Raw genomic sequence first — 22,148 nt, 5'->3', positions numbered from 1 at the left:
ATGAAACATTGATAAAACCTGGTTTAGCGAGTAAATTACATCCATGACTACCGAACCCATTTTAACATTTTACCACTGAACTTCAATTATTAACGGTATGGCCGCTGAACTTTACACTTTTTAATACCGATGACCACTCAACTTTAATTAACTGCTCAAAATGACCGCCAACGATCTCAAAATGAAAATATTCAAGAATTAAAGTTGTTCATAACGACGTTTACCATGAAATCATATTTTTTATTTTCCAAAATCATATTTTTTAGAGCCTTCTCTCTAAAAATTCACTTTCACTCCTAACAAAACAACACATAAATGACCTCAAAAAGAAAATTTTCAAGAATTAAAGTTATTTAGAATATCATTAACTCTTCCAATTTTTATTTTGAGGCCGTCAACATTCGCTCTGAAGTGTTGAGATGTGTAAAGTGCAATGGTCATACCATTAAGAATTGAAGTTCAGTGGCTACAATGTTAAAATGAGTAAAATTCAATGATCAAGATGTAATTTACCCTGCTAAAACTTTTTGGGCCCAAAAGCAAAAAAGAGAAGTGATTTTCGCAGCCATATAACAGAGATGAGATGACAAATAGCTTATCTTTATCATCCGACTCTGCAGAGAGGAACAGTTGAGACAGAGAAATGCACAACTTTACTCTCTCGGAGCCAGGTTTGAGAGCAAATTCACTTCCTCCATTTCCTAAACTTTCTTTCAATTCTCTTTCTAAGAAAAGGAAAACCTCCAATCGTTCTTTTCGCTATCCATGTCTTCTTTTCTCCAGGTAATTCTTCTTTTTCTAAATTCCCCTATTTGTTTGTTTCTAATTAGTAGTTTCCAGCAAGTTTTTGGTAATTTGAATATCTTAGTAAATGCTGTTCGTAACTGTGTTCACATTGCTCAATTTAGTAAGAAAGGAAGAAGATGATGTTTTTTATAACTTTGAGTTTGTTTTAATTAAATACAGATATTCAAGACAATGCTGTAAGAATCAAATTGATGAGGCAATCAGTCATGTTATGCCAATGGTGTTCAAGAATGTGGATAACTTTGTAATGTTTCTTATATCCCTCTCTGTTCTTTCTTTTTCTGTTTAGTTAACGTCAAAATAATGGTATTTGTCATGTAACGCTTTGAACGAAAGGTTAAGCTGATACTTAGGCTCATTTTATATTAATATCTGACACGTCTGCCGGGCCTTGAAGCCTAAACAACAGGTTAAGTTGTCGTGAAACCGTTTGAATTAAAAGTTCAACCTAATACTTAAAGTATCAATTCATATTAATACGTGACAGTCTTCAAGGAGTATTATACACTACAAAATAGGCTTAATACCTCAGCCGCCTCCTGAACTTGTCCATTTTGTCACTTACCCCTCTACTTAGTGGTATAAGCCTCCTCAACTCAACAAATGTAACACTTTGTGTCCCTTTATGTGCCTACATGGCGTTGATTAGCCCCTCAACACATCTTATGTATTCTATTAGCTCTCTTAATTCACCAAATGTAACACTTTGTGCCCTCTAGGTTTTTATGTCTGTTGCAAAGCAATGAACGAAGGGTTTACATCAGGATGTAGAAGTTGTATTGGGAGGTGTACTCAATGTCCTCTAGGTACAAAAGGGGCCAAATGTAACACTTCTTGCCCCATAGGTTTTTATGTCTATTTCAAAGCAATGAACGAATGCTTCACATCAGGATGTAGAAGTTGTCTTGGAGGTGTACTCAATGTCGTCTAGGCACAAAAGGAGCGGCAATTTTTGAGTTGAGGAGCTGATAGGTTGGCTACTAAGTAGAGGGGGTTAAGTGACAAAATGGGACAAGCTCAGGGGACGGTGGAGGTATTAAGCCTAGAAAATATCTTTTGATGAAAAATTGCCTATGTAGTTTAGTTATCCTAATAGTAGTTTAGTTTCCAAATTAGGATAGAAATTGAAAACTTAGTAATAGTAGAAAGGAGTATATAAGCAAGAGTTATTTGATTATTTATTTGTGTGGATAGTTTTGAAGCTTGCGGCCTTAAGATATCCATTACATGTGAGTTTTGGGTGTAACCAGATCTCATAGGATTAGAGTTAGGGACTTGAGTAAAGGACGAAATTTGCTTACTGTTGTTCTAATTTGTCGATTATTAATGAATTATGTGTTCTTCCTTGCCCATAAATATAGGCAAAAATAGTCAAACCAAGTAAATTTCTTGTTCTTGTGACTGTATGTTAATTTCTTGTTCCGCATATCGAGCTTGTTATAATCAATAATCGCCCGATTGCTAACACTAGCTACCTTTGTTGTCAAGAGAAGCTAAATTATGTTCCTCTAAAGATTCAATTTCAGCTACTGAGTTTTTTAAAACTTCAGAAGCTTATTTCAGTGATTTTCCAGCTCTTTCTGTTCTTTAAATGGTAAATATGTCAGTTTTAGATGCTAATATTGGAGGCTTAACTCTGCATTTCTATTCATATATGCCAAACAATTTTCTGAGGCTTAATACATTAGGTTTAGTGCCCTTTGAACTTGCTCCAAAAAACCGATTGGCCATCTGAACTGTACGGATGTCTCATTAGCCCCTTGAACTTGCTTAAAATGGAATAATTAACCCATTAGCCCCCTGAACTTGCTTAAATTGGCATAATTAACCCCTAAGTGCTACATGGCATGATGGCGGAGTAAGAGGAGATTTGACCAATTTGAAGCGTCATTCACTTTAAACAAGTTTAGGGGGCAATAGGTCATGTTAAGTAAGTTCAAGGGGCCAATGTATCACTTTAATTAAGTTCAATGTGTCAATAGAACACTTTAAGCAAGTTTAGAGGGCTAATAAGACGTCTCCAAATTTCAGGGAGCAATCAATTTTTTGACCCAAGTTCAGCGGGGCTTGATATGTTACGTCAAGTAATTTTCTGATGATAAATCCCTGCCTTTTCATGTGTCGGACTTCACGGGTAGTGCATTGATTATGTTTTTCATCTTTACAGAATGATTTCCAGAAGAGCTTGGCAATCAAACAATCAATGCCGGTTAAGGATGATATTTGTGTGTCCACAAAGAATAGCTCTATGAGGAATCAAGTGGCGACTTCTGCTGAATCATATGGTGGTCTGCTGAAGTTTGCGCTCCTTTTCGGGTATCTTACGTTTCAAGGCTCTCAACAAGCGTTTGCCGGAACAGACCTTGGATTGCAGTTGAATCCATATCTAGGGGACCTTGGTGATATTAGTACAGGTTTTGCTTCAGTTAGGAGAATCTCCCTATACCTTATATGACTGCAACCATAACTGCTTACTCTTTTACCGGGTAAATCACACCGACAATCACTTACGTTTAGGACAATGTTTCAGTACAGTTAGAAAAGTGCATTTTGTGTCTATAAAATAACTCACCTTTGCATTTTATACCAATAAAGTCACTCTGGATGGATATTTTTAGCCCAAATTTTCACCGGAGGCTCGGACTACGAAATCAATTCAAACTAACCTCGCCCCACAATCTCCCCGCGCAGCCGAGTTAAGCGTCCTAGTCAGGATCTCTAGCAAGAATTTGGCCTAAGAATGTTCGAAGTGATTTTATTGGTATAAAATGCAAAGATGAGTTATTTTATTGACACAAAATGAACTTTTGTGACTGTATTCAGATACTGTCGAAACATAAGTGATCTTCGGTATGATTTTCCACTCTTTTACCTAACATGATTATACATGGAATTGGCAGTTCATATTACTTTAAATCATATAGTTCGAAACAGAAATGCACGCCTAAGGTGCCCGAGTTCTTAATCCACATTTTCTCTCTTTTGGTGCCAGGCATTCTTGCTGATTTTTTTCTCAGAACTTGGAGACAAGACCTTTTTCATAGCAGTAAGAATTAACATAGTGAAACACAATTCTTTGTGAGCTTATTCAGATGCAATGTTAGCCTATCCCATTGTTCACAGTTTTCCGTGTTTTTGTTACTCTATGTATTGAAATTCGTCTAGTTATCTATGTTGAACGGAAACAGACATGACTCGTGGAAACGCTAATGGAGAAGAGTTTCTGCGCAACATAGCTAGTTATTACCTTGCTGAAGAATGAAGATGGATTTTTTTACAAAGCCTCAATTTTTTCTGGATTCTTTTCTATCTTATGCAGGCTCTTTTAGCAGCTAGGAATTCTGCTGCCATTGTTTTCATTGGGACTTTTGGTGCACTTGCGTATGTTTTCCTGCTCAAGAATGGTGATTTAGATGTCCTTTGCATTCTTAAGTTTATGATAATAAAAAAGTTAATAGTTGTAAAGAAAAAGTGATTTGAATCAGTGGCTGATTTTCATGAAAAGAAATATGTGGTTTTGGGAACTTTGCATTAAAATAATGCAATCTTAAGTCGAACGTTTACCAGAAAGTGCAAATTCAAGCCTCATTAATGAAAAATGAGTTCTTTTTCATGTGCACTTTCATGTTTTGCCTACCCTCCAACCTCTAGGGTTCTAACCACTCGATAAGGCTTGAAATTGCACATCTTTTGTTAATTAATAAAAAAAGTCATCTTCCGTTAATGGGGTTTTCTTTAGTTAATGACATTTCAAATTGCACGCCTGTTAAATTTAGGCTTAACACTGTACTGTTTTGTGTGTAGAGGCTAAATCCGCTTTCCCACAATAACCATATGACTAACGTCATTGTTGTCGACTTTCCATTCCATTTTAGAAGGTTGTATTCTTGTTTTCTATACATGATTACTATTAAATTCAGACTCAAAATAATCATTATTTTTTGGTATAAATATTAACAATTGAGATTTCAATAATTATTGTATTAATTGAAATAAAATTTGAATTTTATCAAAAAAAAAAAGGATGGGCGGCCCTAGGCGGGTGCCTAGATCGGCTCCCCGTGGAGCCGCCCTGCCTATTGGCTCCCTGAACTTGATTATAGTGTTTTACTGCCCTCTTGAACTTGCTTAAAGTGATACAAACTTAAACTTGTCCACAGTCTCCCCTTACCTTACTCTGCCACGTGGACTTAGGGGGGTAAATAGGACATTTACAAAGTATAGAGCCTAGTTGACTTTTCTGTACAAGTACAGGGGATAAGGATGTATTAGGCCAAAATTAAAACATTCTCATGTAGCATTCATGAAATTTAGGTCTTTGTTATGAAGCATGGCTGAGTATGCTTGTGAAGGTATGGATTCTTAGAGATATATTCATATGTTTTTGCAGGGCAATGACCATTGTATCTGTTGTTCTTGGAAGAACTTTTCACTATGTTGATGAAATCCTTCCATTCAGGTATTTTCTGATAGGTAGATCACACTCATGGCTTTTCAACTTTGGTCTTACTTTATTTATGGCCTATGAACTTTGCCGTTTACTAACATAAAAGTCTTTTATAAAAGTAAACGACCTCAAAATGATCGTTGACCATAGTTGTTAACAGTGCACTAAGGCGCTAAGGGGTCCCGGAGCCTAGCCTCAAGGCGCGCGCCGAGGAACACGAGGCGCAGAAAATAAAGTAAAAATATTACTCTATTACTGGTTAAAGCATATCAATATTTGATATCAATATCACTAATACTCTATTACTAGTTAAAGCATAACCCAAAAAAAAGAACACTTATGACCCGACAAACAAGATAAAACCACATAAAAACATGGCTTAGTACCTTCGCAACCCCCTCAACTTGTCTTTTTTTTTTCACTTTGCCTCCTCAACTTAGGGGACAACCTATTAGCCCCCTTAACTCAACAAATGTAACACTTTGTGTCCCTTATGTGCCTATATGGCATTGAGTATACCTTCCAAGACACCTTCTGCAATTGAGTTAAGGTGGCTAATAGGTTGTCCCTAAGTTAAGGGGGCAAAATGAAAAAAAGGACAAGTTGAGGGGGATGCGAAGGTACTAAGCCTAAAAACATAATACTAAATGTCAAAGACACCAAGTTAAGTTCTCATAAAAACATTAATATATACTCTTAACCTAAGTACCTAACTGATGCTATAATTCCGGGTTGCACCTTCTATGTTGGTTCTTCTGTGTGTCGTAGTTTCTTCTGTTTCTGTGTGTCGCATAGACTATTCTTTACGTGACTCTGCTCTTAATCTCTCTCTGGTCTTTCTATATTTACGTCTCTTGATATTCTTATTTGAATTAGATTAGTGGTTGAGATTAATCAACCATTTGTTTTATGCAAAACAGTAAAAAAAACAAAAAAACACCCTAGTGAAAACAGTATATGTTACTGAGGCGCACCTTGACTCAGGCTCCAAAGCCTAGGCGATGCGCACAAGGCGAGAGAGCCTTTTTAACTGCGTCTCGCCAAGGCTCATTACCTTCAGCCTTGCCTAAGGCGCACCTTTAACAACTATGCCATTGACGACCTCAAAATCGAAAAGTCCAAGAATTAAAACACATTTCCCATGGAACCTTGTTTTCAATTTTCCAAATCATCATTTTCGGGAATTTGCTATGTAAACAACAATTTTCTCTTTCCTAACCAAACAACACCTAAATGACCTCAAAACCAAAAAGTTCAGTAACTAAAGTTTCTTACACTATTATTTTCCTCAGCTCTACAATTGAGGGTTACCTACTATTAAAAGTAGTCAAAGGTTAAGAGGTTTTTATGTTAGTAACGGACAAAGTTCAGGGCTTTTATGTTCGGTTTTGAAGTTTATGGACCACAAAGAAAGGCCTGCCAAAGTTGAGGGTCCATGGGTGTGATTACCCATTTTCTGATCTTCGTAAGCTTAGCTTGGACTGTCTCATTTAATCTATACTTGAAAATTCTTTCAATCAATCCTGTTTGCAGATTGGGTGAGACTGATTTGCCTGTTGATGATATTGCTGCAGTTTGCCTTCTGGTAAATTTTCAGTCATGTTTTCTCTATACAAAAAGCATAGAAATCAGTTGCGGAATTATATAATTTCTATTTAAATTCAGATATATTTTGGGGTTTCAACACTGATTGATGCTAGCTCAAGTGATGGTCTAAAAGCAGAGGATGAACAAAAGGAGGTAAATTCCATTTTCACAATCTTAATTACTGAGGTGGCATTTGTTTGCCGGAAAATATTGGATAAGAAAAATAAAATTGTTGGAAAATAAATTATTTTCTGGTGTTCGGTTATAATACCGAAAAACGGAAAGTAGTGGCGAGTAGCTGCTATTTTCAAAAGGATGAGAAGAAATGGAGTAGGGTTAAACATTTTCCTCACTTTCTTCGTATATTTTTGGGTATATGATTTATTAGTCCCTAGATTTTTACCTAACACACTGTTTAATCATCGTGTTTTAATAATACATGTTTAATCCTTAACTTTTGTTCTAAACCCTTTAATAATTCCAATATTTAAGTGACTAAACTGTAAATAGAACAAAAGTTAAATGACTAAACGGTGTATTATTAAAATACAAGGACTACACAGTGTGTTAGGTAAAAATGTAGACACTAATAAATTATTTACCTTATATTTTTCTGTTGACTAATCTAAAATTTTCCTTTGACTTATTTTTCTAAGCAAACAAACACCGGAAAATTAGGAAAATATTTTACTGTACAATACTTTTCGGCAAACAAATGGGACCTGAATGTATTACCATTTTTCGGTCTTGAAATCGGTAATTCAATCACATATTGATGTCTGTGCCAGGCGGAGATAGCAGTTTCAGAGTTCTCAGGAAATGGTGCTGGGATTTTAGCAGCTGCTAGCACAATTGTCAGCACTTTCCTCTTAGTTTTTGTTGCTGAATGGGGAGATAAATCATTTTTCTCAACTATAGGTGAGTATTAGACTGACTGATTATATTTATCAGTTTATATACTTACTTTAGTGGTTGATAGGAATTGAAATTTAGTACCAGTTTGGTTTAATTATTGTTGTTTATTGTTACTTGTAGTTATTAGTTGCATTGTTATCAGAATCTTACGATTCACGATTCGATTCAATTCGGCTCTATTTCGAGCCAAATCTATAGGGCGAATCAAAAGTATAACAGAATCTTACTATTGGAATCGTGCGATTCCATTCGATTCAGCTCTATTTCGAGCCGGATCTATAGAGCAGATCTCATCATGTTTTTGGCACTTTGCTTCGTCATGGTGCAACATATCTTCGTCAATGTTCATAAAAAAAACTACATTAACTGCTAAACTCACTCTCCTCTAATCTGATTGTTATTTATCAAGTTATCAACTCAAACAGTTATATTTCTCATCTTAAGTTTACCCCTCTTTTGTGCAGCCCTTGCAGCAGCTTCTTCGCCTCTTGGTGTCATTGGCGGATCCCTAGCTGGCCATGGTGCTGCAACTTTGGTAACTATTTACTTTAGAAAGCATAACACAATCCTAACTAATTAGGGCTATTAACGAGCCTAGGTAGGTTTGGTATTCGCTCATTAATTTCTCGAACTGAGCTTTGATTGAAGCGAGTTTTGACCGAGCCGAGCTTTAACCAAAATCCTTCGGACATACATGGAATAAGTAGTATAGTAGATTAAAAAAAGACAATACGGATTAACTACACTTTTGGTCCTCTAATTATCAGAAATGGAACGGAATCACCATAACTCATTTTGTAACAAGAAACTCACGTGGGCGGATCTAAGCTAGGCCCGCGGGTAGGGCTGTAATCGAGCCGAGCCGAGCCGAGCTTTGGCCTGTTCAAGCTCGGCTCGCTATAAAATTAACGAGCTCGAGCCCGAGCCGAGCTTGCTATAAAATTAACGAGCCGAGCCCGAGCCGAGCTTTGGCTTGCTCAACGAGCTTGAGCCGAGCTTCGAGCTTGTTTTGAGCCCAAAATCCTCTTTTGGACTTGGTTCATTAAGAAAATTGTCTAACCATGAATTGTTTGTGAGTAAATTGTTAATTATATTTGTTGAGTTTGCTCGCAAATAACTCTTTAATTGTGTACATAAACAAGCTCACAAGCAAAGTTCGTGAATAAATAAACAAGATGCTTACAAATAGTTCGTGTATTACTCATTTATTATGTTTGTGAACGAACTCATCTAATAGCAAATGAGATAATATTAAGTTAGATATTTGTGAACTAACACAAAACTATATAGTTTTCTACAAAACTAAAATTTATTCATAAATGTTCTAATCGAGCTTGCTCGCGAGCTTTCGAGCCGAGTTTTGGCCTGCTCAAACTTGGCTCGTTTACGAACCGAGCCAGTAAATCATGTTCACGAGCGGCTCGTTTACAAATCGAGCCGAGTCGAGCCGAGCTTTTATCGAGCCGATCACCGAGCCGCTCATGAGCGGCTCTGTTCATTTACAGCCCTACCCGCGGGCACTCTGGCCGCTGGCTCCACCGTTGAGTAACGGTGGTTTTAGTCTCTGGCAGCACCCTCTAATTTTGGTGTATTTGTAGCATTATTTCAGTACTTTAAAATGATTGAGTTGATTTAAGATGTATGCTTCAGTTTAACACGTTATGGTTCAAATCTTATAAAGGGTTTTTTTCCTTTTTATAAAACTTATTTATTTGAACTTAATTTTTTTTTTTTTTTTTTGAAATATTTGAACTTAATTTTTTAAATCACTAGATTATCATTATTAATTACTTTGTATGGACTATTTATCTTTTTAATCCTTATTAACTAAATTCTTTTCAAAATAATTTTTTTACTTTGAGACTCAAAAAAATTTAATTTTTGAATTTAATATTAATCTATAAAAATTATAAGAAATTTATAACTAAAAGCAAAGATAAAAATTTTTATAATTTTTAAAAAAATAGTGTTGCACTTATAAAACAAAAAAAAATGTTTATTGCTTTTATTTTGAGCACTTTTATTGGATAAACTACACCAATGGTATCTGAACTTTATCTAGTTTACACTTCGGTACCTAGATTACATTTTGTCCCAAAAATATACCTGAAGTAATGATGACCGGACAATTTAGTATATTTTACCGGTTAATGACCGGTCAACGCGAGTTTCATGAATTAATTACATCAATGGTACCTGAACTTTATCATAATTCACAATTCGGTACCTAGATTTTATTTTATCCTAAAAACATAACACAAGTAAATGTGACTGAAAAATTTAGTTCATTTGATCGGTTAGTGGCCGGGTAACGTGAACTAAACATTGGAACTCACCATACAATCAATTAACAAGGACAATATTGTAATTTTATGCTAATTGAGTGTATGATGAGTCTTAATTTTTAATTTAAAATAGTCAAACTCACGTTGACCGATTACTGATCGGTCAAATGTACAAAAATGTTGAGTCATTTTTACTTGATGTGTATTTTTTGGACAAAATGAAATCTAGGTACCGAAGTGTGGATTAGAGTAAAGTTCAAGTACCATCAGTGTAATTTACTTACTAAAATCGCATTGACCGGCCATTGACTGATAAAATATACTAAATTGTCCGGTCATCATTATTTGTAAGACAAAATGTAATTTAGATACCAAAGTGTGAATTAGAGTAAAATTCAGGTATCATTGGTGCAATTTACTCCACTTTTATTCCTTTAGTTCCCTCCCAACACACCAAAACGGTGAAGTTTTAAGGTGCTGGAGATTAAAAAAAAAATAAAAAAAAAATTGCCTTTAACTTCAGAAAATTGCTTCCAACTCTATAAAGTTGTCTCCGGCACTGGCCGCAAGCTAAAATCAGCCTCCCTAAGTGTAGATTTCTGGCTCCATCACTGACCCATGTGGTATCTCCGGTAAATGGGTTTATTGATTTCTGATCAAACGGACAACGGAAGAAACAAAAGTCAAACAATAAGGGGTTTCTCATTAAGAATTAAGTGTTTATGGTAATTTTATATTTTTGATAGTTGGAGGACCATAGATGTAATTAATCCTTCATAAAAAGAATTCTATATATATATTTCATGTTTTTACAAGAAAGATAGAGAAGTTATGGTTTCTTGAAAATGTTCTTCTCTTCCAAATTCTGCTAATTTATCTTTTTTTTCGCATATTGACATGTAAATGAATTGACTTTTGCTGATTTGGAATGTAATTTCTACAGATAGCTGTGTTGGGAGGTTCTTTACTGGGGACATTCTTATCTGAAAAGGTAGTTTAAACCAACATTATCTTCAATCAATATATAAAATTTTCATTCTAAAAATAACAGAATATTTGGAGAGTAAATTACGCCCATGGCCACTGTACTTTACCCATTTTAATATTGTGGCTACTGAACTTTACACTTTTTAATATCGGTGGTCATTCAACGCCTCCGAACGACTGTTGACGGTTTTAATATAAAAAATTCGAAGAGTTAATGATATTTCAAAGAACTTTAATTCTTGAAAATTTTCGTTTTGAGGTCATTTATATGGTGTTTGGTTAGGAGAAAGTGAATTTTTAGAGATAACGCTCCAAAAAATGTGATTTTGGAAAATAAAAAATATGGTTTCATGGTAAATGTCGTTTTGAACAACTTTAATTCTTGAATATTTTCATTTTGAGGTCGTTAACGACCATTTTGAAGAGTTAGTTAAAGTTGAGTGGTCACCGGTATTAAAAAAGTGTAAAATTCAGTTCCGTTAAGAATTGAAGTTCATTGATTATAATGTTAAAATATGTAAAGTTTGGTGGCCATGGGTGTAATTTACCCAATCTTTGGATGAAGTATATCCATTGCAATTGAAGTTTGCTCATTTCTAACGCTGACTATTAAATTTCAAAATATAATATAAAAGTCATTCAAATATATGTTTTTTAATATTATGACTATTAAACTTCAATTAATGCCTTAAAATGCGGTTGATGACTTAAAAATGGAAATGTCCAAGAATTAAAGTTGTTTAGCATTACATGGTTTCTTTTTCAAAATCACAATTTTCGAAGCTTTCTCTCTAAATAGACATTCATTTTCTCTCTTCTAACTAAACAACACGTAAATGATCTTTTTTAAGAAAAGTTGAAGAATTAAAGTTGCTTAAAATGTCTATCAATTCTCGGAATCTTTTAGGCTTAATACATCCCTAGCCCACTGTGTTTGTCCAAAAAAGTGAATTGTCCTCTTATACTTTTAGAATATTAAATTCACCTCTTAAACTTGTATAAAGTGACTTATTAACCTCTTAAAATCCATCTGGCGGAGTAAGTATGTGTACACTTTAAACAAGTTCAAGAAGCTAATAGATAACTTTAAGAGAGTTCAGGGGCTAATATGTACATTTCAGAGAGTCAGTTGATCATTTTAATCAAGTTCAAGAGTTAAAGATGTTATCCAATTTATTTATTTTAGGTTAGCAACGATTATTTTGAGGCGTTATTTAGCGGTTATAATGTCAGAAAGTGTAAGGAGAGCGAGCCTTGGCGGAACGGTAAATGTTGTTGTCGTGTGACCAAAAGGTCACGGGTTCGAGTCTTAGGAGCGGCCTCTTGCCAAATAAATTGGCAGGGGAAGGCTTGCCCCTAGTACACCCTTGTGGTGGAACCCCTCCCTGGACCCTCGCTCAGCGGAGACGCGTAGTGCGACCGGGCTGCCCTTTAATGTCAGAAAGTGTAAAGTTGAGTGATTTTTATGTTACATTTTAAAGTTTAGTTGTCATACCATGAAAATGAGCAAAACTTTGGTGGCCATTAATGTAATTTATGCCGGAATCTTTTATATATTCATATATTTATGCTCACACATGAAATTTTCATAGCTTCATTGAATGTGGCCACTAGATTTCATTCTCACATTTTTAGAATATAAAAGAGCCATAGTTGGACCAACAAGATCAAACAACCACAATTTCCAATAGGATTTTTCCATTGGAATATAATATCAATATCTAATATAGTGGGTTAATTACACTTATGGTCCTTCAATTATCATAAGTTTTATATGCTTAACGAGCCATCGCGGTTTAATTTTGGTTTCACTCATGATTAGGATTTCTTATAAGTACCGGGTCTTCTACGGAGGACCCCTAATTCACATTTGGACACGTTTTATTGTGATCCCACCTAATATTTAAAACAGCGGGTCCTTTTATAATATGCGTGGGTCCTATTATACATGGCAAAATATGTATGAGAGGTCCTCCATTTCATATGGAGAACCGGGTACTCCTAATAATTTTCCTATGTTTAGAAACGAGTAAATATTCATCTGAGATGAGATGACACGTGAATGACAGATCATCAAATACCTTATTTTTTATTTTCCTAGTGGCAAAATTTTGATGACCGGTCATCCACGTGGTATTTTGGGTGAATATGTTTAATGTTTTCCAAACAAAATGGCCACTGGTGAAACTAAAGTTAAACGGTGATAACTTTCTTGTTAAAAATTTAAGATTTATGGTGTTTTTTATTAAGTATCGTCTGTTTTAAAGTGTTTTTTGGAATGAGTTACGTCTAAATTTAAGATGATATCCGGAGGTTTTATTAGCAACACTGGATGTTGTTAACTCCCTACGCCATGTGGCACAATTTGAGATTTTGCGCCACATGACGAAATCTAAGCTTAGGGGAGTAAGCCAATACTCGGTGTGTTAAGTATTTCATGTTGGCTAGCTATAAAGGTAACGAGTCATTTATACGTGTGAAACAATCCTCCCTGTTTAAGGTGTTGGAGTTGGACCCAAATTTAAGATTTGCATTACATTTCTGAAAATTGGAATACCATATATGTGAGTAGTGAATATGGACGGATCTAGGGGAGGTCGGGAGGAGACTTGAGCACATATTAATCACTAGAAAGTTCCATTGAACTTACATATAGAGCTTTAATTTTTTAGGATAAAAGCACAAAAAAAATGGATAATGTGCAAATATACACCTAACGTTGACAGTTAGGACCAATTTTACTCATAACGTCTAAAATGATGCAATTTTTTACCCTTAATATTGACAAGTTTAGTTAATTTTAGACATCGTTATAAAACATACAAATACTTTGTTCCGTATTCTACATGAGTTGCGTATCAATTGGTTCTAAACAAAGATTTCATGTTTTTTATAATTTAATAGTAGAATTTGAGATTATATTTTAAATTCGATGAAATATTTGAATTTTTTTGTCCAACTCGTACAAAATAAATATAATTTTATTTTTATTTTTTTCACGTCTATTCATATGTTTGTGATCTGTTACTATAATGAGTGATAAAATAACGTACATGTGAAATGTAGATAAAAAGTTTCATCACTGAGAAGACAATTTGATAATTTATTTCCGAAATTGACCCAACGTGTCAATGTTATGGGTAAATTTGCTCTTTATTGCTTACATTAGGTGTAAAATTACGTCATTTTAAACGTTAATGTAAAACAAAATTGCTCTTGGTTGTCAATATTAGAGTATTTTTTGTACCTTATCCCTAAAGAAAAACTTCAATTAAGGGTCCGTTTGGTTCGCATGCTGATAGGTAGTAGGTGATAGTTGATTTTTCTGCTAAAAGTAGCTGTTTCGAAATTTTACCGAACAATTTGTATCTCCTCTTTAGAATTAAAAAACAAAAATAGTTCCGAAAATTGGAAATAAATAGACACTAAATACCTATAGACATTAAAGCATCTCGGTGAATTAATCTGTCATTTATTACACATTTTGATATTAAGAAAACTTATCAACGTCTTTTACAGGTTATTGCGTACACAGGAGGCATTCTTTTTCTAGTCTTCGCGGCCATTACAGTGATTGAGATTGTGAGTTAAAGATTAGAAAATGAACACATTTTCTTCATCATATATTCATATTCTTATATGTATTTTTTGTAAAAATACTATTCAAATAAAACTATTCTTGTAGTCTTTGAATTAAATGATTCTTAGGAAAAAGTATAAAAAATAAAAATATATGATTGGTCGTTTTGTGAAGACATTTTCATGGTTTAAAAGTTTATAAATATGGGTATGTGGTTTATGGAGTTTGCAAATTTAATCATTCCGTACAAAGAATATTGTAGTGAATATTTACCACCAAATTAGCAATCATCCTACACACAATTTAACGGATCTCTTTACATACGTGCTAATTTATATTTTAAATCGAATCAAATGTGATTGATTGTTATAGGTCAAGGAGTTAATGTTACACAATAATAAATGAGGGTAAACACAAATATATTTTTTTATCACCTTAAATATCAATTATAGAGCTTTCTAAGTACTCAAGCGGGTAACTTTCGAGGTTCAATTAATATTCTCAATACTCGAATTGCTCCTTCTATCAATCATTGAATTGCTCTCGCGGTGGGATGGTTTAAATGCAATTGTGATACCGGTTTGTTTGCTGAGATTGTGGTGTCGGGGCTAGCGCAATGATCCGGGATACAAACAGTCATTTTGTTGCTTGTCACAACTCGCTTCATGAAGGAATTATAGATGTGAAGTATGCTAAGCACTATCCCTCCAAAAGTGTATTGTTTAGGTCTCAAGGCTTAGCTTTATGCATATAGCCTTCGAAGTCGATGCAAAGGTTGTGGCTAACAATGTTAACTCTAAGAAGGCTGATATTATGAAGTCGATGCAAAGGTTATGGTTGATCGTGTTTGTCAGATATTAATATGAAATTGATCTTTAACTATCAGTTTGAACTTTTAGTTTAATTGGTTCCATGACATGGTAATATGAGCATGTGTTGTGCACGCTTCAAGTCCAGTGGATATTCGCGTCTGGGGGTGTATTAGATATTAGTATGAAATGGACTGTTAACTATTCCATTCTAAGAAGGCCGATATTATGAAGTCGGTGTAAAGGTTTTGACCGACAGTGTTAACTCTAAGAAGGCTCATATTATGAAGTCGATGCAAAGGTTGCGGTTGGGGTTGTAATTGAGCCGAATCGAGTTTTGGCCTGCTCAGGCTTGATTTGTCAGAAAATTGACGAGCTCGAGCCCGAGCTCAACATTCTGCTCGCGAGCAGCTCATTAATTTAGTTCATGAACAACTTGTGAATTATGTTCATTAAATATATTGATTTGAAATGTTTTTAACACAAAACTATATAGTTTTGAAACCTACAAAACTAAATTTATTTTATACAAAATTTCGTTGTTTTATATTTCCCTTTATATAAATATTATTATTAACATAATGATCGAAGCAAGCTTTCTCACGAGCGTGTTCATGAACATTATAATTGAGCTTGCTCACGAGCTTATTCATGAACATTATTATCGAGCTTGTTCATGAACTTATAATCAAGTCTGCTAACGAACTTCGTCATGCTCAAACTCAACTGATTTATAAATGGTCTACATACATTACCTGCTCCTTGAACTTGATTATTCTGTATCACCAACTCCTTGAACTTGTCCATAAAAGTAGATTAGCTCCCTGAACTTTATAAATGTCTCACCAACTCTATAGACTTGCTTATTTGGTAACAACTAAATACTTAAACTATAATACTAACTCACAATCCTCATGCATTCGATCTCCCAAACCTGTAACACGAACTCTTATAATAGGTTGAAAGGTAGGAAAAGAGAAAAAATTACCTCGTGAATAGATGAAGATGTATTTTTAGAATTTAGGTTTAATAGATTTTTGTATTTAGTTGTTACGGAATAAGCAAGTTTAGAGAGTTGGTGAGACATTTATAAAGTTCAGGGAGCTAATCTACTTTTATGGACAAGTTCAAGTAGTTGGTGATACGGGATAATTAAGTTCAAGGAGCTCGTGAGACACTTGCAAAATTTAGAGAGTCGTTCTACTATTATGGTCAAGTTCAGGAAACTGGTGATGTATTAGGCCTTTATCAATCGAGTCGAACATAATCAGTGGCGTAGACATAGAGGGGCCTGGGGGGCCGGGCCCCTCCGGCCACCGGAACCACCTTGACTCCGGGTAGTTTCGGCCCCCCTATCTGAAAAAAAACTATTGGAGTGTTGAATTAGCCCCCCAAGGTGGCCCATTAAGTGTTAGACTTGTCCAAAATTCAAAATTTCAATATTTTTGGACTTATTAGGTAGTCCTAAATCCAAATTTCTAATTTTTTTTTGAGTCTGTTAGGCCTCTCTAAATCGAAATTTCTAATTTTTTGGGCATGTTATGTCCCTCTAAATCCAAATTTCTAATTTTTTTTACCTGTTAGGCTTCCCCAAATCCAAATTTCTAATTTTTTGGGTCTGTTAAATCGAAATTTCTAATTTTTTTGGGCCTGTTAGGCCTCTCTAAATCCAAATTTTTAATTTTTTTTTAACATATTAGCCCTCCTTAAATCCAAATTATTAATGTTTTTGCCTGGTAGGTCCTCTTAAATTTTGTCAAAAAAAAAAAAGGTCCTCTTAAATAAAAAAATTAATTTTTTTACTTGTTCGGTCCTCTCTAAATCCATTTTTTTTTTACATATTAGGACTCTTAAACGAAATCTAGCTTAATTTTGAGAAATTCTACATCAATACTTAAAAATTGGTTCTTGACCATTCAAGTTATAACTCGCATATATACAAAAAAAAAATAGAGCAAGTTCGATTTAGCAAAAAAAAATTACGAACGCACGTGTAAAATCGGTCCCCCAACTAAATAATTCTGTATTCGCCACTGCATAATCGACTGTTTATTAAGCTGAACATTGAACTGTTCATGAACAACTCGGCTTATTCACCGTTCTAGTTGTGGCTGACAGTGTTAACTCTAAGAAGACGGATATTATGATGTTCGCATTCTAAAAAAAATCTAAAAATTTATAAAGGGTGGAGAAGAAGAGGTGGCAAAACATAGAAGGCATTTTTATAGTAATAATTCAGCACCCCCATCAAATTTTATTGGAGACAAAGGGTCAGAACCACCCCTAATCAGGATGTTTCCGGCGGCCGGATGGGCCTAACCCTCTAGGCCTCCTGTATCTGTCAGCAGTTTATCAAATCTTCAGTCAAATTAAGGTATCAAATTTTTATTTTTCCATTTCGATGGTGTTAATTCAGCACTCCAGCCAATCTTTTTAAAGACAGGGGTCGGAACCACCCCTGATCAGGGTGTTTCTGACGGCTGGAGGAGCCTGACTCCTTGTAGTTTATCAAATCTTCAATCAAATTAAGTTGTCAAATTTTTATTTTACCATTTTGAGGGTGTTAATTCAGCACCCCAGCAAATCTTCTTGGAGACAATGGTCAGAACCACTCCTGATCAGGGTGTTTCCAACAGCAAGAGGGGCCTGGCCCTAAACCCCTTGTATCAGTCAGCAGTTTATCAAATCTCCAATCAAACTAGGATATCAAATTATAATATTCCCATTTTGAGGGTGCTAATTCAGCACTCCATCCAATCTTTTTAGAGACAGGGGTCGAAACCACCCCTGATCAGGGTGTTTCTAATGGCCGGAGGGGCCTGGCCTCCCAGACCCCTGTATCCGCCGTTATTGACAGTGTTAACTTTAAGAAGACTGATATTATGAAGTTGGCATTCTAAAAAAAATCTAAAAATCTTTAAGAGGTGCCAAAACATGGAAGGCGTGGCACACTTAAGCCCATCCATGAATAACTTTAAATTGAGAATCAAATCATTTGAGACATAGAAAGATGACACAAACCTCACTTCACTTTGCCCTTTCTTTTTTCCCACTTTCTTCATTGGCTATTATTTCAACATCATACATTTTTCCTTTATGCTTTCTTACTAATTTAATATATACTATAGAGATAATTTAGTTTAGTCTAAGTTTAGGGTTTTTTCCATTTAAATGTGGTGAAACATTGTGGCAAAAATCTAGCAATCTTGGTTAAAATAAATGCTACTATTATTCCTTCTCAATTTCTCATTTTCATTATTGATAAGGGCTAGTTTGATATTACTATGGCTAAGATGTGGGGAACAGTTTGGTAATTAGCAGTTGCTTCACTGCGAAGCAAAATCGTAAACTGATAAGACAATTACTTAGCAGTTGTTTCCACTGCGAAACAAATTCGTAAACTGTTAAATAACAGTCGCTTCCTCTGCTAAGCAAATCATAAACTGCTAAGACATTTGCTTAACAATTACTTTCTCTCTTCTCATGGCCTCTTCCTCAATTTCAGTAGGTGATGGTTTATTTTGTAAAATTACATAACTAGATCAGTTTGGTTATTTTTTAGATTATTTTCCTAGATGTTTCTGTATGGGTCTTCTCACCACTGGTTCAAATAGAAACAACTATAAAAATTAAGCTAAAGAATAATCGAACTAATTTTTGATTCAGTTAATCCCTTTTGATTTTTGCAACTAATCTTAATCTTTACACCAGTGGTTTTTCCGTTTATGTTATAGGAATTTTTGAACTGTCATAAGAAAAACCATTACTGAAGTGGAGTGAAAAATAGGTTAAGCCATAATATATAAACTAAGTGACTTAGAAAGTGTTCACATGTTCTTGTTAGTTGTTTACTGTTGCTAATATGTAGTAGATACTAGTTGATTTTTCTGCTAAAAGTTGTTGTTTTGAAATTTTACCAAACACATTTTTATCTCATGTTTAGAATTAAAAGGGAAAAAGCAGTTCCGTAAAATTGAAACAACCCAGCACTTAATATCTACTATCTATTAATAACAGCAAATGTGAAAAAAAAAAACGACCTTTAAGGGGTGTTTGTTTTCCATTTCCTCCTCTTGTTTCCCTTTTCACTTTAAAATGCAGAGTTTTGTATGTTTAATTAAGGATCTCATATTTATCTTTTATATGTGAAAATTAGTTTTTCACACAATCAATGAATATCTACTTTTTGAAAAATCAATTTTTTCGAAACTGCAACAGTAAACAGTAACAACAAATAATAGCTAAGTGTCCGTTTGTTTTACCCATTGTTTGTTGTTGTTGTTTGATGTTTGCTGTTACGGTTTGCTGTTTGCTGTTGGAAAAAACTGTTTTTCCAAAAAGCATAGATTATCTGCTTTTGTAAAACGCTGCTTTTCGGGTGTAAAAGGCAAACAGGAAATCATTAACCAAACACATAATGCTGCTTTTTAGAATTAAAAGGCAAACATGAGATCATTAACCAAACACCTCCTAAATAAAACGAGCCTTATTCTTGACATTTATTTAATAGTTTTTTTTAAGAAGACATTTAATTAATAGTTAAATTTAAAAAGAATGAATCAATTTAAAAAAAAATGGCCTTTTTTTCAGAAAAAAAAGGTGGCCTTTGTGATGTTGGAAGAAGATCTTGTGGGTCCTTTCTACAAATATGCCCAATAGAAATTAATTAAAACCTTATGCTAACATCAATAATTAATCTTTTTTATTATTTTTCTTTTAAAAAAATTAATAATAATAATAATAAGAGTGGTGAACTAATTATAGGGAGCAAAACCGCGTGGCGGATCGCTTGGCAGCTGCTGGGCATGGGGGGATGTTAGGTGTTTCTACTCTTTCCGTTCCTCCTTCTTTTCTGTTACCTTCTCTTCTTGAGGATAGGATTGAGGTCAGTCTTCTTAGACTGATCCCGGGTTAGGTTTTTGTTTGTTTGTTTTTTTTCTTCCCTTCTCACCAAAAAAATATAGGATAATTAATTTATTAGTCCCTATATTTTGACAAAACACACTGTTTAGTCCCTGTATTTTCAAAAACACATGTTAAGGTCCCTAACCTTTTTATCAATGAACTGTTTAGTCCTTCCGTCTGTTTGTTAGATTTTTTTTACCGTTTATGATTTCAGAAATGATTAAATTACTCTTTACAATTTACCTTCAAACTTTAAAAGAGAAAATCCAATTTAAAAGAAGCTATTTGTATGGAGAACAAGAAAAAGAAAAGACCCAATGCATACGAATTTGAACGATTAAGAAGAAAATCAAGAAGAATAACATTCAAAGTTGATTTCAGATGCATTAGAGTTTAAAGGAAAGGAAAAGAAGAACGCAAATCCAAATTGACTAACAAAATCTTCATGAGAGTCTAACGGCAGGGACTAAACAGTTCACCGAGAAAAACGTTAGGGACTAAACAGTTTATTGAGAAAAAAGTTAGGGACTTTATCATGTGTTTTTGAAAATACAGGGACTAAACAGTGTGTTTTGTCAAAATATAGGGACTAATAAATTAATTACCCAAAAATATAAGAGTGGTAAACTAATTAAATAATATATAACATTTGATTAGTTGATCCTAAGTTCCATAAAAAGTAATTAAAAAAAAAGACGTGGCAACAGCAGCTCGAGAAAGTAAGAAAGCGAATATTACAAGGCATATTCTATTCCCCCAATCTGTCAACATCCATATATTTTTATAACATATCTACAGAATATTTTCTATATTTTCTAAGATAAAATGTAGAAATAGTTACTAATGTTGATAGTTAAAAGTAATTTTACTCTTGTATACTTGTCGGGAAGGAGATAGAGCAGCTGACTGGTTGGTGAATTTCGCAGTGATGTTTCCTTTGGGTCACCATGAGTTTGGTGTGCCTCCTGCAGGCCTCCAGGAGATCCTTACAGCTGATTGCAGGTAGGGGTGCAACCGAGCCGAACCCTAGGTAGGCTCGTAGGGATGGCAACGGGTAGGGTACCCGCGGGTAGTGCCAATCCTAAACTCTTACCCGTTTATTTTTTAATTACCCGTACCCTTCTCATTACCCTAACGGGTATAGATTTTGCATCCCATACCCATCCCATTTAATTCACGGGTACCCGCGGGTACCCTTACCCGTTAAGAATCAATAAATAAAACAAAAAAAAATATAAATTTAACCAAGTATAAATTTAATAAATCATCCATCTAAAAATTAAACAAATTGAACCTTAATCAATAAAAATAAAGTAGTTTAGTGGTATCACTTAATGGTCGAAAAACAAAAAATTGGTGTTTAAATCTCACATTTTACATCTAAAATACAATAATATTTTTTAATATATACAAAAGTTATGACGGGTAACGGGTACCGGGTACCCTGGGGGGTCTTCCCATACCCGTCCCATTACCCTAACGGGTAATTGTTTTGATCCCATACCCGTCTCATACCCTTTTATACAGGGTACGGGTAGTCCCATTAGGATCGGGTAGTGCGGGTACCCGCGGGTAGAGTACCTGTTGCCATCCCTATAGGCTCGTTAATATCTCGAGCAGAGCCCTCTCGAATCGAGCTTTGACGAGCTTTGACCGAGCCGAGTTTTGACCGAATCTGGCCGAGCTTTGACCGAGCCGAGCTTTTATTGAGCTTCTAACGAGCTTTAACCAAATTCATCATACATTCATAGAATAAGCAGCATAAAAAAATAGAAAAGCCTTATAACATACTTCATATAAGTTTAAAATATTTATAAAGAAAAACA

The 22,148-nt window shown here is 34.6% G+C and overlaps 1 protein-coding gene across 1 annotated transcript; it reads left to right on the top strand.

Annotated features, from left to right (window-relative positions):
* The first annotated feature begins 597 nt into the window (after positions 1–597).
* On the top strand, positions 598–14,840 carry LOC136211114 (GDT1-like protein 1, chloroplastic). The gene is made up of 12 exons (XM_066002656.1): positions 598–783; positions 967–1,051; positions 2,975–3,232; positions 3,800–3,853; positions 4,127–4,188; positions 5,198–5,266; positions 6,788–6,839; positions 6,920–6,994; positions 7,630–7,759; positions 8,221–8,291; positions 10,985–11,032; positions 14,548–14,840. Exons 1-12 carry the CDS (start codon positions 644–646, stop codon positions 14,617–14,619), a joined length of 1,116 nt encoding a protein of 371 aa, XP_065858728.1. The 5' UTR covers positions 598–643; the 3' UTR covers positions 14,620–14,840.
* The last annotated feature ends 7,308 nt before the right edge of the window (positions 14,841–22,148 follow it).

Source organism: Euphorbia lathyris, chromosome 1 (genome assembly GCF_963576675.1).
Source record: "Euphorbia lathyris chromosome 1, ddEupLath1.1, whole genome shotgun sequence".
NCBI lineage: Eukaryota > Viridiplantae > Streptophyta > Magnoliopsida > Malpighiales > Euphorbiaceae > Euphorbia > Euphorbia lathyris.
The sequence above is the reverse complement of the archived record's forward strand: the minus strand, read 5'-3'. Positions and strand labels throughout refer to the sequence as shown.